At 61.8% G+C, this 13,018-nt stretch overlaps 2 protein-coding genes across 3 annotated transcripts in view; one reads left to right on the top strand and one right to left on the bottom strand.

Annotated features, from left to right (window-relative positions):
• The window catches only part of EFR3B (EFR3 homolog B), a 33,589-nt gene extending 29,400 nt beyond the window's left edge, over positions 1–4,189 (bottom strand). Inside the window, exon 1 of one of the 2 annotated variants that reach the window (XM_035322635.1) lies at positions 4,061–4,189. In XM_035322635.1, coding sequence (XP_035178526.1) covers positions 4,061–4,076 — 16 coding nt within the window. In that variant the 5' untranslated portion in view covers positions 4,077–4,189. Of the gene's footprint in view, positions 1–1,622; positions 1,707–4,060 lie in introns of those variants that run through there. The other variant, XM_035322636.1, reaches the window with a different exon arrangement.
• Positions 4,190–4,876: 687 nt separating this feature from the next.
• DNAJC27 (DnaJ heat shock protein family (Hsp40) member C27) lies at positions 4,877–10,689 on the top strand. The gene is made up of 7 exons (XM_035322654.1): positions 4,877–5,068; positions 6,400–6,482; positions 7,060–7,129; positions 7,748–7,912; positions 8,347–8,469; positions 8,689–8,849; positions 10,068–10,689. The coding sequence occupies exons 1-7, from the start codon at positions 4,982–4,984 to the stop codon at positions 10,198–10,200; spliced, it is 822 nt and encodes a 273-aa protein (XP_035178545.1). The 5' UTR covers positions 4,877–4,981; the 3' UTR covers positions 10,201–10,689.
• Positions 10,690–13,018: the final 2,329 nt, after the last annotated feature.

The raw sequence follows: 13,018 nt of genomic DNA, 5'->3' as shown, positions 1-13,018 counted from the left end.
TGGGGTCCCATAAAGGAGCTCTCCCTCCCTGGCCTGGGGTGCAGGCGGCCCCAGGAATCCTGGGCTGGTAATGTGGTTAATGGGGAGGGGGGAGGTTAAAAGCCCCCCCTCAAGGAAAAGGGCAATGCCCCACTGATAAAGGGGGTGTACAGCCCTTTATGGGACCACCGTGTGTGTCCCAGCCCCAAAGAGGGGTCGCCCCCAGGGGAACACACGGCCCTGTACAAGACCAAAGTCCCCCCCCCCCCCAAGCCCTAAAAAGTGGTCACCCCAAAAAACTGGGGGTGTGCCCAGGACGGGGGTGCCCCCATCCCAAAGACCCACTCCGGGGTCACACAGCCCTATATAGGACCGAGGTTCCCCCAACCCCTCCGAGGGGGCACCCCCCAAGAAAATAACGGGGTGTACGGCCCTATACAAGACCGGGATCCCTCCACCCCAAAGAGGGGACACCCCCAGCAAGGGGGGGGAGGATGGGGATCCCAGCCCGGTACAGGATCAGCCCCCCCTTTGGTGCCGCCCCCGGCCGGCAGAGCCGGGCCCGGGCACCGCCGCTTTCAGCCGAGCCGAACCGGGGGCAGCAGCAGCGATGTACGGTGAGTGCCTGCGGAACCGGGCCGGGGTCGTGCGAGACCCCCGCGTTGGGTTCAGGGCACCTCGGCCGGGCTCTGCGCCCCCCCAACCCCCCCCCCCCCCCCCCCCCCCCCGGGGCTGGGGGGGGGGGGCACCGATCCCAGGTCCCCGCCGTGGGACGGTGCCCCCTGAGCGCGCCAGAGCCTGGCTGTGAGACCCCCCCTTCCCCCCCCCCATTTGGGGTTGGACCCGCGGATCTCTCGAGGTCCTTCCCAAGGGGGCTCCGCACCTCGGGTCACATCCCTCGCGCCCGAGGGCCACACGCCACGCTTGGCCCTCCTTCGTCCCTGTCCTTGGCCGTGGACGGAGGTGCTGCCACCCAACAGCCCCAAATCCCCCCCCCCCACCCCGTCCGCGCCTCTTCCCACGTGGCAAAGCCCCCGGCTCGCTAACGAGCAACTGCTGACGCCTCCCGATGTTTTAATTGTGTTTTAATTAAAACATTTTGGGAGTTTAATGCGCTGTGGGCTCCCCGGGGTGGTGGAGCGGAGCCCCGTTCCCCCGGGGACTGTCACACCGAGGGGCTCCCGAGCATCTCTGCTCAGCCCGGAGTAAATCAAAAGCCTCGGAGTAAAACGTGGTGAGGTGGGCTGAGCCCGAGCCAGACGTGGCAAATCCCCCGGCCCCGGAAAGCCTCGTCCCTTAGCTTGGAAGGATTTGGGACCATCGGCTCGCTGCGAAGGGACACGGGGGGCATTGGGTGGCCCTTTGGGGACCTGGTGGCAGCCCCAGCCCCCACGAGGAGCCCTGAGGTCCCCTCGGCTTTGCCCAAAACACACGGGGCAGGTGTGAACCCACAAATTTATCACCACTGCAAAAGCCCCACAGAGCCTCGGAGAGCCAGGCTGGGCACGAGCACCCCTGCCCAGATCCAGGGTGCGGGTCCAGGCTGCCTCCGGGACCTTCCTCCTCCCGATTTATGGCGCAAGAAAAGGCTGGAGAAGAGTCGGACCCTCCCCACCGCCAGCCCCGCCACCAAGAGCCCCTACCTGTCATCGCCACGCTGGGTCATGCCACCACGGGGACCCCGACGCACTCCAGCCTTGCCCAGAGGGGTCCCGGCACGGCTCCCCCAGGGCACACTCAGCACCCGGGAGCTGGCCGACCCCTGGCAGCAGGCAGGCAGCAACACCAAATTATTTGGGGATGGGGTCGGGACAAGCGGCCCCAGCACGGGCTCAGAAGCGGGGTGCTGAGCTCAGCACGGTGGGCACGTGGGGCACCCCGGTTCTGAGCCGGGGAGGTGGCTCGCAAGCACCGGGGGACGGCGGCGTCCCGGAGCAGCGATGCTCGTGCCGGGAGGGAGGCTGGCGGCAGGGAGCCGCTCGCCCCGGGCACCTCCTTTGTCAGGCACGTCCCTGTCCCCGGTCCGTCTGCTCCCTCCTTCCTCCCGCAGCTGTTTCCATGGACACGGAGCTGCTGCTGCAGCAGCCGCAGCGGGGTCGCCGGCACCGAGCCCTGCATCCCTTCGCCAGCCACGTGCCCGGGGTAGAACCGAGCCCGAGACCCGCACGCCGGCTCCCCGCAGCTGTTCCTGGAGCCCCGTGGGGCGTTCGCCGCGGCTCTCGCGCCCTCCTGCAGCCGCAACGGGTCCCCTGAGGGCATCTCCGCCGGGAGCGCTGGCGTTTGCAGGGCATCCCAGCGAGATGCCCCAGCTCTGGAGGACAAGACCCGCGGTTATTCTGCCGTAACAGGTCCCCAGAGCATCTCCTGGGGCCAGGCGTAGCCCTACCACACCTGGGTTGGACCTGGGGAAACTGAGTCACGCTCTGCCTCTCGCCGCCCGACCCCAGCGGCTCAAAACCAGTCAAAGCCAGCTGGCAGCGACTCCCTTCAGGGTCATCTCCCACCTCTGTGGGAATATTCAACACCTCACTTCATTCCCCAGCCGTTATCCTCACCGTGAGCGGTTTCTTACTCGTTTTAACTCCCGACACGACACATTTTTAGCCGGCCCCAGCCGCTTGTCAGGAGCCGTGCCCTGCTTCCTGCCTCGGCCGTGTCGGTCGCTGCGTGCCCGGCTACGAAGTCTGGCCCAGTCTTTGTGAATTACTGGGTCTGCTGTCATTAAGCCCCGGGTAATCGCACAACCGATCCGTATTTATTACTGCACCATTGTTTAGAGATTAATTGTCCCTGAAGCTGTTTGTGTCTGGTACCGTAGCCCTGTAAGGCATCAGGGCTGCCTTAAGCCCCTTACGCTGCCCAGACTCACGGGAGACGGTGGCGTGGTGCGAAACCACCTCCCTCCACCTCCTGCCCAGGCACGGAGGGGCTCTCTCTCTCCCAGCCCAGAAAAAAAACCCACAGAGGACTTCATGTCTGGTAGCAAAACAAGGAGATAAGCGACCTTTCTTCCTCCTCTGCTCCGAACAGACCGAAGGAAGCGCTTGGGCCAGGCTGGAAGGAAATGCCCACCTCCCCCTTCCTCACACGGCTCCGATCAGGGCAGCGCGTGCTCCCCGTGGGGCAGCAGGCAGCACAAACCCGCTGCCACGCCGCTGCTGAGATGTCCCGGCTGGCGTCTCAGTGAGGAAGAGCTGAATTCCCCCAGGCAGCTCCCAGAGAGGTTTGTAAGAACCAGCCCTGTGACCTGAAATGCCTCTACGGGGATGCGTAGGACCCGCGGAGAAAGGGCTGAAGGGATCCCAGTGCCACAGAGCTGTCGCGTGCCTGCTTTCATCACACGGCCAGACAGCGGGAAGACGAAGAACAAAAGGAAGATAAAGAACAAAGCGGAAGATAAGGTGACGTGAAGACGAAGAGCAGAGCTGCAGCCATAAAACACCCAGAGATGTGTAACAGCGGGGCTCTTTTGGCCAAGATTGATGAGAGCAGATAATGAGGCAGAAGGTTCCCAAACTGCCCATCACAGACCTGTCAGAGCAGCTTCTCGCTGCCGCTCCGCAGGAAGCCAGAAGAGGCAGCGAGGACTCAACACCCAACACCGTGGCACACACCAGGGATGCCCACCGCAGCCCCGGTGCTTGTGAGGAGGCAGTGGCAGGGCGTGCAGTCAGCGATTTCGCAAGTTTTGTGCAATAAAATCCCTTTCCTCACCTTTCCAGGTGCCCTGCCACCCTCTGTTCCGGACAGGAACCCTCACAACCTGACACATGCTCCCAGCAGGAGTTTGGGAGAGGGAAACCCTCTCAGGTCCATCTCTACTGTGACAGCGAAGTCCCAAAGAGCTGAGAGATGCATGACCATGAAGCCCCCAGAGATGCTCAAACCGCGTGGCCCCTGCCTTGGGAATCTCCTGACCAAGAGGTGATTGTGGAAGGGGCTCAAAATCCCCCACAGCTCCTTTTGAGCCACCTCTAAGGGGGACGCAGCCCTGCTGGTGTCCACGAGTCCCCCATCTCGCTGGTGTCACCCAGACCGGTGAAGGTGTAGCCACAGAGCTGCCGTGTCTCCCTCCTGTTACCTTGTCTTCGAGGCATGACGCTGAGCTGCTCCTTCTTGGCAGGATCTAGAAGCAATTAAAGACGTTAATTACAACACGGGGCCCTGGGGATGGCTGCCCAACGGCCCCTAACCCAGACCAGGCCCTTCTCTTTGAACCCAGCCCCACCACCAGTGTCACCACCAAACCCCAGGCACCACGTCCAACCTCTCCTTGGGCCCCCCCAGGGACGATGACCCTCCCACCTCCCTGGGCAACCCGTCCCAAGGCCTGACCGCTCTTTCTGCGCAGAAATGTCTCCTCATTTCCAGCCTGAGCCTCCCCAGGCACAACCTGAGGCCGTTCCCTCTGGCCCTATCGCTAATTACCTGTGAGCGGAGGCCGACCCCCAGCTCCCCACACCTTCCTTTTCAGACGAGGCTCAGGCCCTCCTCCAACCTGGCCTCAAACACCTCAGGGCCCATCCCCAGCCCCTGTGGGCAGCCTGCGGCAGGGCCTCAGCACCCCCTGAGGGAAGGATCCCCCCCCTTTGGGTTTAAAACCATTCCCGTTCCTTCGATCAACACCTGACCGAGCAAAGACTCTCCCCATCCCTTTTATAAACCCCCTTAAGTACTAAAAAGCTGCACCGGGCTCAAGAATCGGCTCCCCGTGAGCCCCAGGGCGCTGAGGGGACCCTGAGAGGGCCCTGAGGGCGCCCTGAGAGGGCGCTGAGGGGACCCCGCTGCCCCCTCCCCCCTCCCGCCCCGTCAGAGAGGCGCGAACCACCGCCCCCGCGAAATCTCGCGAGATCTCCGCCTGCCGCCGTTGCTGGGGGCCGGGAGGGGGGGTGAAGAACCCGGAAGTCTCGCGCGAGCGGCGGCGCAGGGCGCTGAGGAGGCCCCGGCCCCGCTCCCCGCCGCGGCCTACAGCCGGGCCCGCCCCGCCGGCACCGCCGCCGCCATGGAGGCGAACGCGGCGAAGCGGAAGGAGCCGCGCAAGGCGCTCCGGATCAAAGTCATCTCCATGGGCAACGCGGAGGTGGGCAAGGTGAGGCGGCGCGATTGGCTGAGGGGAGTTAAGGGGCAGGCGCGCTGGCCAATCGGGGAGCGGGCTGCCCCGTTAGGGGGGTCGCGGATTGGCCGCCGCGTTGGCAGAGGGGGAGCCAATCAGAACGGCTCGCTGCGTACGGAAGGTTGGTGCGGCGCTTCGGTGATTGACAGCGGAGGGGGCGGGGACATATAGATGCGCGGCGGTTATTGGCTGCGGGAGGGAGGGGGGCGGGCTTGTACGGCGGACGAGCGGGTGTCATGGCGGCCACCAGCGGGTATCATGGCGGCGTCCATGCCCAAGGCTTGGCGGCCGTCACCCGGCCCCGTCTGAGGGAGCCCCGCGGCCCTGAGGGTCCAGCTTTGGCGGGGGGCTCCCGGCTCTTAACCGGGTTCTGCTCCCGAGTGCTGCCCTCTTTGCGCCTTAAATAAATAAAATAAAAATCCTTTAAACGGCTGATACCTCAAAGTCCCCTCGGGGCAGGCGAGTGCCTCACAGGGAGCAAAAAAAACCGAAAGTTTCCTCAGGACACAGGCACAGAGAGGCCGGTGGCGTTAATCCCCGTGGCATTTCTCCCTCCGAGGCCCACAGCAGCTAAATTCCCCTCACAAACAGGGGCTCACCCCCTAGTCAGTGCAGAACCGGGGTGAGAGGGGAGCTGTTGGGTCCTTAAATGCATTTTTTTGGCAGCCTGAGCACGCAGCAAGAGGTATTCCCCAAGATTTTGGGGGGGTCTGGCTTCCCCAGGTCAACAAAAACTCGTCCAGGCTTGGGGTTTTAAACAGAGGAACAAATCCCCTCAGCGTTTTGTGACAGTGGTACCTGCGAAGTCAGGCTTCCCATTCTGTCTGCACACCACGAAAGCAGTGGATGTGGCCTTGCCTGGTTCTGCAGAGCCTTTTGCCGGGGAAGAGGTGCCTGGACAGTGTGGTTTTCCCTTAAATCTCCTTAAATTTCCCTTAGATCTCCCCTTCTGATGCACCCACAGCTCCCTTATTCTCGCTCAGCTGCCAGCTCTTCAGTGAGATGCATCCTGAGGCCAGGCCCGGGGGTCTGAGCTTTCTCTTCCAAATGCTTAAAGAATAACAAACACCCAGGGGCGGAATCCCAGATTTCACTTCCTTTTGCAGAAAAAAAACCTGTTCCTGGTAAATATTGGTACTGTTGTTGTGAGTTAATTAGTTGCTTTAGGGACTTGGGGCAGAGAATGTCTTTGCAGCCACCCAGCAGGCTGAAGGTTGTCAGCTAATCCAGCGTTAATGTGACCGTGTGATGGCAGCCCCACGGAGCCGTGTCCTCCTGGTGAGACTTTCCCTCTTCCTTCCTCCCAGAGCTGCATTATAAAGCGCTACTGCGAGAAGAGGTTCGTTCCCAAATACCTGGCGACCATTGGTATCGACTACGGCGTCACGAAGTGAGTGCTCGGGATATCATTTAGGAGCTTAGTGGGTGGTGGTGGTGGTGGGATGGTTGGTCTAGATGACCTGGTAGGTCCTTTCCAACCTTGTGTTTCCATGATTCTACCTTCGCGGCGAGGAGCTGTGAATGCTCCAAGAGCGGCGAGAGCCACATGTGGGGGCTGCCGGGGGCTCAGCGAGGTGTCTGCTGCAGGGAACTGTCCCGTGTCCCGCTGCTCCTGGGTGACCGCATGGCCCTGAGCTGGGCATGCTGTGGAGTACGGGGCAGAGACCTGCAGCCAGGCTCTGCTGCGTTAGTTTCACACGTCAGATAATCTGCATTTCGCCTTCCTCTGGTGGCACGGAGCCCCATTGCCGTCCTAAATCCAGAGCTGGTGCTGTCCTCCGTGTCTGAGCAGCTCTTGGGGCAATTTTCTGGCCGTTAAACCATGCAATCGGAACTTGTTACTGATTTCTCTGGCCCTGATCACCCAGCTCTTTCTCTGGCACAGGGGAGAAGCATTCCTCTGGGGGCACAGCCTGTGCGAGGGTTGAGGCAGAGCATTCTCAAGCATTTCCTTCCTGTCCTTTCAGAGTGCAGATCAGAGACCGAGAGATCAAAGTTAACATCTTTGACATGGCGGGGCACCCCTTCTTCTACGAGGTAAGGCAGCTCCGGCTCTGGGCAGCGCACCGCAGGGCTGCCCTCAGCCTGCCCATCCCCGAGGCGTTTGGCACCTGCCAGCTTTCCTCAGCATCCCCGAGGGGCTCGATCCAGTGGAACATCCCCAGGGACACACAAACACACACACACGGGTCTCTCAGACAATTCCCAGACCTTACAGTCTCGCCATTTATTGGTCTGATGCTTTGTTTGCCATGTCACAGAATGGCTGAGCTTGGCAGGGACCTTAAAACTCTTCTAGTTTCAACACCCCTGCCATGGGCACAACCCCTGCCCCCAGCCCCATCCAGCCTGGCCTTGGGCACTGCCAGGTCTGGGGCACCCACAGCTCCTGTCCCAATGTTTCACCACCCTCAGAGTAAAGAATTCCCTCCTAACATCTAATCTAAATCTCCTTTCTTTTAGTTTAAAACCATTCCTCCTTGTTCTGTCACTATTTACCCATGTAAAAAGTAAAAGAAAATAAAAATAAGTAAAAGATTGGTCTTTCACGGGCTGACTGCTCTCCTGCGAGGAGCCCAGTAAGGCATTACTTGCCTAGCTTTGGCTGGTACAAAAAAAAAAAGCTGCTTTTGGCCCTGCTTTTTGGCCCTGCAGGTGAGGAACGAGTTTTACAAGGACACGCAGGGAGTCATCCTGGTCTACGACGTCGGCCAAAAGGAGTCGTTCGACGCGCTGGACACGTGGCTGGCCGAGATGAAGCAGGAGCTGGGCCCTCACGGGAACATGGACAACGTCGTCTTCGTTGTCTGTGCCAACAAGGTAGGGCACGGCAGGGAGACAGGTTTGTGGTGCAAGGCACTCGGTGCTCGTTGCGTTCCCGGCGTGAGCCAAGCTACTGAGGTCCCTCCGAAAGGGAAATACCGACAGGTTGTAGGAAAGGTGTGCTAAGAGCCAGACCTGTGCTTGAGGGGTACTGGACACCTTCTGTCATCAGGGCTTTGAGAATGTGGTGACCACACATCAGCCAGAAGGGGATCAAGCAAAGTTTACATCGTATTTGTCCCGTGGAAGCTCTTACGGACTTCTTTAATTTTACTTTCAGTGCTTTCTTTCTGTGCTGCCTCCGTCCCTTCAGGATAAACAGTCAGCTTCTCCAAGCAGACCATTAGGTGATCGTCCTCGGAGCTGTGCTCCTCCAGCTGTCGCTGCAGACCCCGGCCCGGCTCTGACCTTTGCCCCTTCTCTCATTCCAGATTGACTGCACCAAGCACCGCAGCGTGGACGAGAGCGAGGGGCGGCTCTGGGCGGAGAGCCGGGGCTTTCTTTACTTTGAGACGTCGGCACAAACGGGAGAGGGAATCAACGAGATGTTCCAGGTAACGTGGGACGAAGGCGATGAGGGCACAGACGCTGCCTTGAGCCAGGGTGGCAGAACATCCTCTGAAATTCCTTTTAGCCCCCAATTAGCCCCCTGCCCTGGAGGTGACTGCAGTGAAGTGCCACCCCAAGAAAGCTGCACCTTTCCCTTTAGCATTCCCTTTCCCCCCCCCCCATTTTTAGCGTTCCCTCCTGCTAACTCCTCCCCGTGCCTGCAGGCTTTCTACTCCGCCATCATCGACCTGTGCGACAACGGCGGGAAGCGCCCCCCCTCCAGCGTGGGGGTGGGCTTCACCAAAGAGCAGGCAGACGCCATCCGTAGGATCCGCAACAGCAAGGACAGCTGGGACATGCTGGGAGTCAAGCCCGGAGCCACCAGGTGAGGGGACTTCGTGCCTAACGCTCCGTAACCTTTCTGGTAGCTTCGGTGGCCCCTTAGCGAGCTGCCTGCGGCTCGCCTTGGTTTGTGGAGCAGGCAGGTACGAGGAGTTGGCGTTTAACCACGGAATTAGGGCCTTGTAAAAGACACCCTCCGTCCTGAGCACGGATTTTCTCCTTTTAGCAGCCAAGCCAAGCTGGAGGTAAGTGGAGAGTGATGAACATGAGAACTCGCAGCCCTTCCAGCTGCCCGGTCCCACATCCTGCCTCCAGGCCGAGCCGTCTCTGGTCACTTGCTCGGCGTGTTTGGAGCAGCTCCAGCTTTACCTTCCGTGCTCTCCCCAGGTCTGGAGAAGCCTTTAGGCTGCCGCGAGGCTGCTGCCCACGGTGCCAAAGGGAGATTGCAGCTTTTCCACCTAAGGGTCCTCTCACGAGACGAGCTTTCTCTTGTTGTCCTCAGAGAACTTTTAGGTAGGAATTGGTCACTGCTCGTGTAAGAGGTTGGATATTGAATCTCCCGCTTCTGCCGCTTGATTTGGGCAGCTAAAACAAGCCCCCAGGGCTACGTCTTACTTCCCTTTCTCTGAAACACAAAAATTACGCTTGCATACGCTTCGTAGAGGGCCAGGAGGGTGGATTTTGGGGTCACGTACATCATTCAGGGCTCCTCCGTTCTCATGTCAGCTCCGAAAGGTGGGCGCTGAGCCAGAGCCCTCCTCCAGCCCCCTCGCGCCCGCGGGGAGAGACCAGCAGCTCTGAGGGCAGCTGGGGCTTGGCCGCCACGGCTTCAAGGGCTGAAGGGCCGCGCAGTGCCTTCGCCCCGGCTGCGTAGGCGGTTTGATGCGGAGCTGAGTCAGGGTGCGTGTGCCCCCGCGCTGGCTCCCAGCTTTCTGTTCCCGTGGTGCCACCCAGGCACGTGGCTCGGGCACGTGGCTGCTTGATTCGTGCCCGCACGGTCCCGTGGTGGAGAGGGCGGGTGCCCGCCCCAGGAGGGGGATTCTCCTCCTCTTCCTCTGCTTGTGCCCTGCTGAGAAGCGCCCTGCGAGCTTTTCTTCAGCTTTTTGTCCGCGTCATCACTTCCAAAGCTGAAGGAAGGCTTCAGAAGCGTCTGCACGAGGAACTCCTCACCCTACCATGCTTTGCCAGCCGGGGCAAGGCTGCGCCGGGCTTTCTGCCGCTTTGGTCCCCTCACTGTTGTCGCTGTTGTGCTGTCTCCTAGGGACGAGGTGAACAAAGCCTACAGGAAGCTGGCCGTGCTGCTCCACCCCGACAAGTGCGTGGCTCCCGGCAGCGAAGACGCCTTCAAAGCCGTGGTGAACGCCCGGACTGCGCTCCTCAAAAACATCAAGTAGGGAACGGAGCCCCTCGGAGCTGGAAACCTTCCCCTCCTCCTCCCGGCTAGCTCCCAGGCAGCCGCACGGCCGTGGGGCACTTCCCTCCTCCTCAGATTTACCCGCTGGCACGGACAGAGAGAATCCCAGCACCAACTGGGGGAGCAAGACCCCAGCGTGCCCGCCGCGCGTCATAAAAGGAGCAGGTGGCAACGCGAGGAAGAGGAGGGGTTTGCTCGAGGAAACCTCCGCTGCTGCGGGAAGGAACTGGCTCCAGGGAGCGTCCAGTTCCTCCCCAAACCGTTGAGGAGCCAAGGATGGTCCTTTTGGCAAGATGAGGGCTCCCCCCCCGACACCCACCTCCTCATCACAGCGCCTCCCTCCCTCTCCCCGAGGCTGCCAGACTCCCAACGGGGGATCCCGTGGGGGTCCCGTGGTTTTCTCAGCACCCGGTTTTATTTCCTTGCCGCTGTGTGAGGTGGGCAGGGGAGGAGAGGACACGGAGCTGTGAAACAAAAGCCCCTGAGAGCGTGCAGGGGTGGGTGGCTGTGTCCCTAACCCACCCCCAGGCTTACCCTTTCCATTTGATTTTTCCCTGTGGCCAGTGCCATTTTTATTTATTTATTTATTTCCTCACTCGAGGCAGCTTTTTGGTGTTTCCCCTTCAAAACGTGACATAAATCAGCCCTAGATCCCCCCCCTGCCCGGCAGGAAGCCTTCGGGAACTCTTAAGGCCAGCATCCTTTCGCGCTGCTTTGCTTTCTGCTTTCTTCTGGGCAGAAGGAACGAGCCGTCCTGCCGGGAGGCACTTGCAGCTCCCCGGGTGCAGCTCTCACCCAGGGGAGGTGTTGCTGCTAAGGGTTAACGCGTAAAATAGCCCCACGGATCCCTACCAAACCTATTCCTCTGCGTTTTGTTTTTTATTTTAGTAAATAACTGCTGCAGCTTCGCCCTGAGGCTGAGATCTCTCGGGGGCTCCCCCCCCTTGCCCGCTGTTTCTCCTGCCTGTTCACGGAGCCGCCCGGACGTTCGGCGACGCTTACCCACGCGTGCCACGTCTGGCGACGCCGCTGACCTTCTAAGTCGGGTTATTTTTCTAAATTCAAGCCCCCCCCCCCCCCCCAGTCGGAACAAAGGAAGCCCTGTGAGCTGTCCTCCCGCCCTGAGCGCTCGCTGTTAATGTTTAATTGCCCTTTGACTCATTTCCCTCCTCCCCAGCCGGCTCCGGCCGAGCCTGGTGGCGAAGAGCTGCCCCCGAGGGGGATGGAGGTTGTGAATCAACCCTGCAGAGCGCGAGAGCTGGGCTGAGGCTCTGGAAGCCCCGCGGGGGACGTGGTGTGGGCCCGCAGCCCTCCCTGGCTGCCCTCAGGGGACCTCGAGCACCCGGAGGCAGGGGGGTGGCTCCGTCCTCGCCCCCCCCTGTCCGCACATCTCCGTGCTGACTGCGTGCTTCCTCACGCGTTCCTCGATTTCCCTTTGGCACCCAGAAATTCGACCAGGAGCTGCCTCTGGGGAACACAAAGCCTCCGTCGGGGTGCCCGCAGGTCCTGCCCCCCTGCTTCCCAGCGCTCGGTGGGGCCAGGACGCGGGGAAAAGACGAGGATTTGGGCTCTGGCCCCGTACCCTGGCCCCCGCAGCCGCTCCCGGGTCAGCTTTTCGCTGCTCGAGCCTCGTTCCCTGCACACACCAGGGACAAGGAATGAACCTTACCCCGAGATGAGACCTCAGCTGTCCTGGTCCGCACCCCAGGCGCTAACCCCAAGCACTCCAGGAGCCTCCGGAGAGCTGGTGTTAATTTGGTATTAATTTTTGGTATTAATTACCGCGCAGAAGTAATTACTTCTGGCAGAGCAGCCGGGATGGCCTCTCGTTAGAGGTCCGGGGCTGAGCGAGGACGTCTCCATCAGCTCTGAACCACCTCCGGGAGGGCCCGAGGGGAGCAGCTGAAACGTGGGGGCAGAGGAGAGGGAACTTCCCCAGAGGTTTCCGTGGGGTCTCGGCCTCCTCGGGGTGAGGGGGGTGAAGGGGGACGCGCAGCGGGGGACTGTCTGCTCCCCGTGGGGACGTTGTAGGGTGGCTGGCACCCCCAGGGCGGGTCAGCAGGATCTGTGGGCACACGGGGCTGGCCCAGCACCCTGCACGTCTGGGAAATGGGGTCGGTGAAGGGGACGTTTCCAGCTACCCCACACCCCAAAACACCGCCGGTGCCCCCGGGGAGCTCCCCGGGCTCTCCGAGCATCCCCAAACCCCCGCGACGACCACGACTGCGACAACCCCGCGGGGTCTGCGTGCCGCCCCGCTTGTCCCCCTCCCCTCTCCCCCAACCTTACCACCCCATTCCCCCCCCCCCCTCCACCACCACCACCGGCAGCAGCAGGGCATCCCCCGAGCCTCCGGCAGCGAGAGGGTTACGGAAGGCGGGGACGCACCGGGAGCGGGGGGCGAGCACCGGGACCGCCACAGCCGGCGGTGGGCTCCCTCCCCCGGCCCGGGGGAAAGCCCCCTTCCCCTCCCCATCCCTCCCCCAGCTCGGGGCCCGAGCCTCGCCGGCCCCGCGGGGATGCAGGAGGAGGAGGAAGAGGAGGAGGAGGAGGAGGAGGGCGGCGGGGGCCGCCGGAGGATGCTCCCGGTGGCGGCGGGGCCGCACCTGCGCTCCCCGAGCTGCCGCAGCCGGGAGGGAGGGAGCGGGGCGGAGGGGACCGGGGGCTACGAGGGGGCTACGAGGATCGGGGAGGGTGCGGGGGTCGCCCCCGAAAGCCGGCTGCCTTCGAAGGAGGGGCAGGGAAGGCAGGCATCGCGACATTTTTCCGCTGGCAGTGCGCAGGGGCTGGGGAGAGAG

This window comes from Oxyura jamaicensis, chromosome 3, assembly GCF_011077185.1.
Source record: "Oxyura jamaicensis isolate SHBP4307 breed ruddy duck chromosome 3, BPBGC_Ojam_1.0, whole genome shotgun sequence".
In the NCBI taxonomy this organism is placed as follows: Eukaryota; Metazoa; Chordata; class Aves; order Anseriformes; family Anatidae; genus Oxyura; species Oxyura jamaicensis.
This window is presented reverse-complemented; position numbering and strand designations above follow the sequence as displayed.

Bases quoted from the DNA above. Each gene is read 5' to 3' on its own strand.
- DNAJC27 (XM_035322654.1), top strand. From the start codon at position 4,982: ATGGAGGCGAACGCGGCGAAGCGGAAGGAGCCGCGCAAGGCGCTCCGG. The intron at 6,483-7,059 runs GTGAGTGCTCGG...CTGTCCTTTCAG, and splicing joins ATCGACTACGGCGTCACGAA to AGTGCAGATCAGAGACCGAG. The intron at 8,470-8,688 runs GTAACGTGGGAC...CCGTGCCTGCAG, and splicing joins GAATCAACGAGATGTTCCAG to GCTTTCTACTCCGCCATCAT.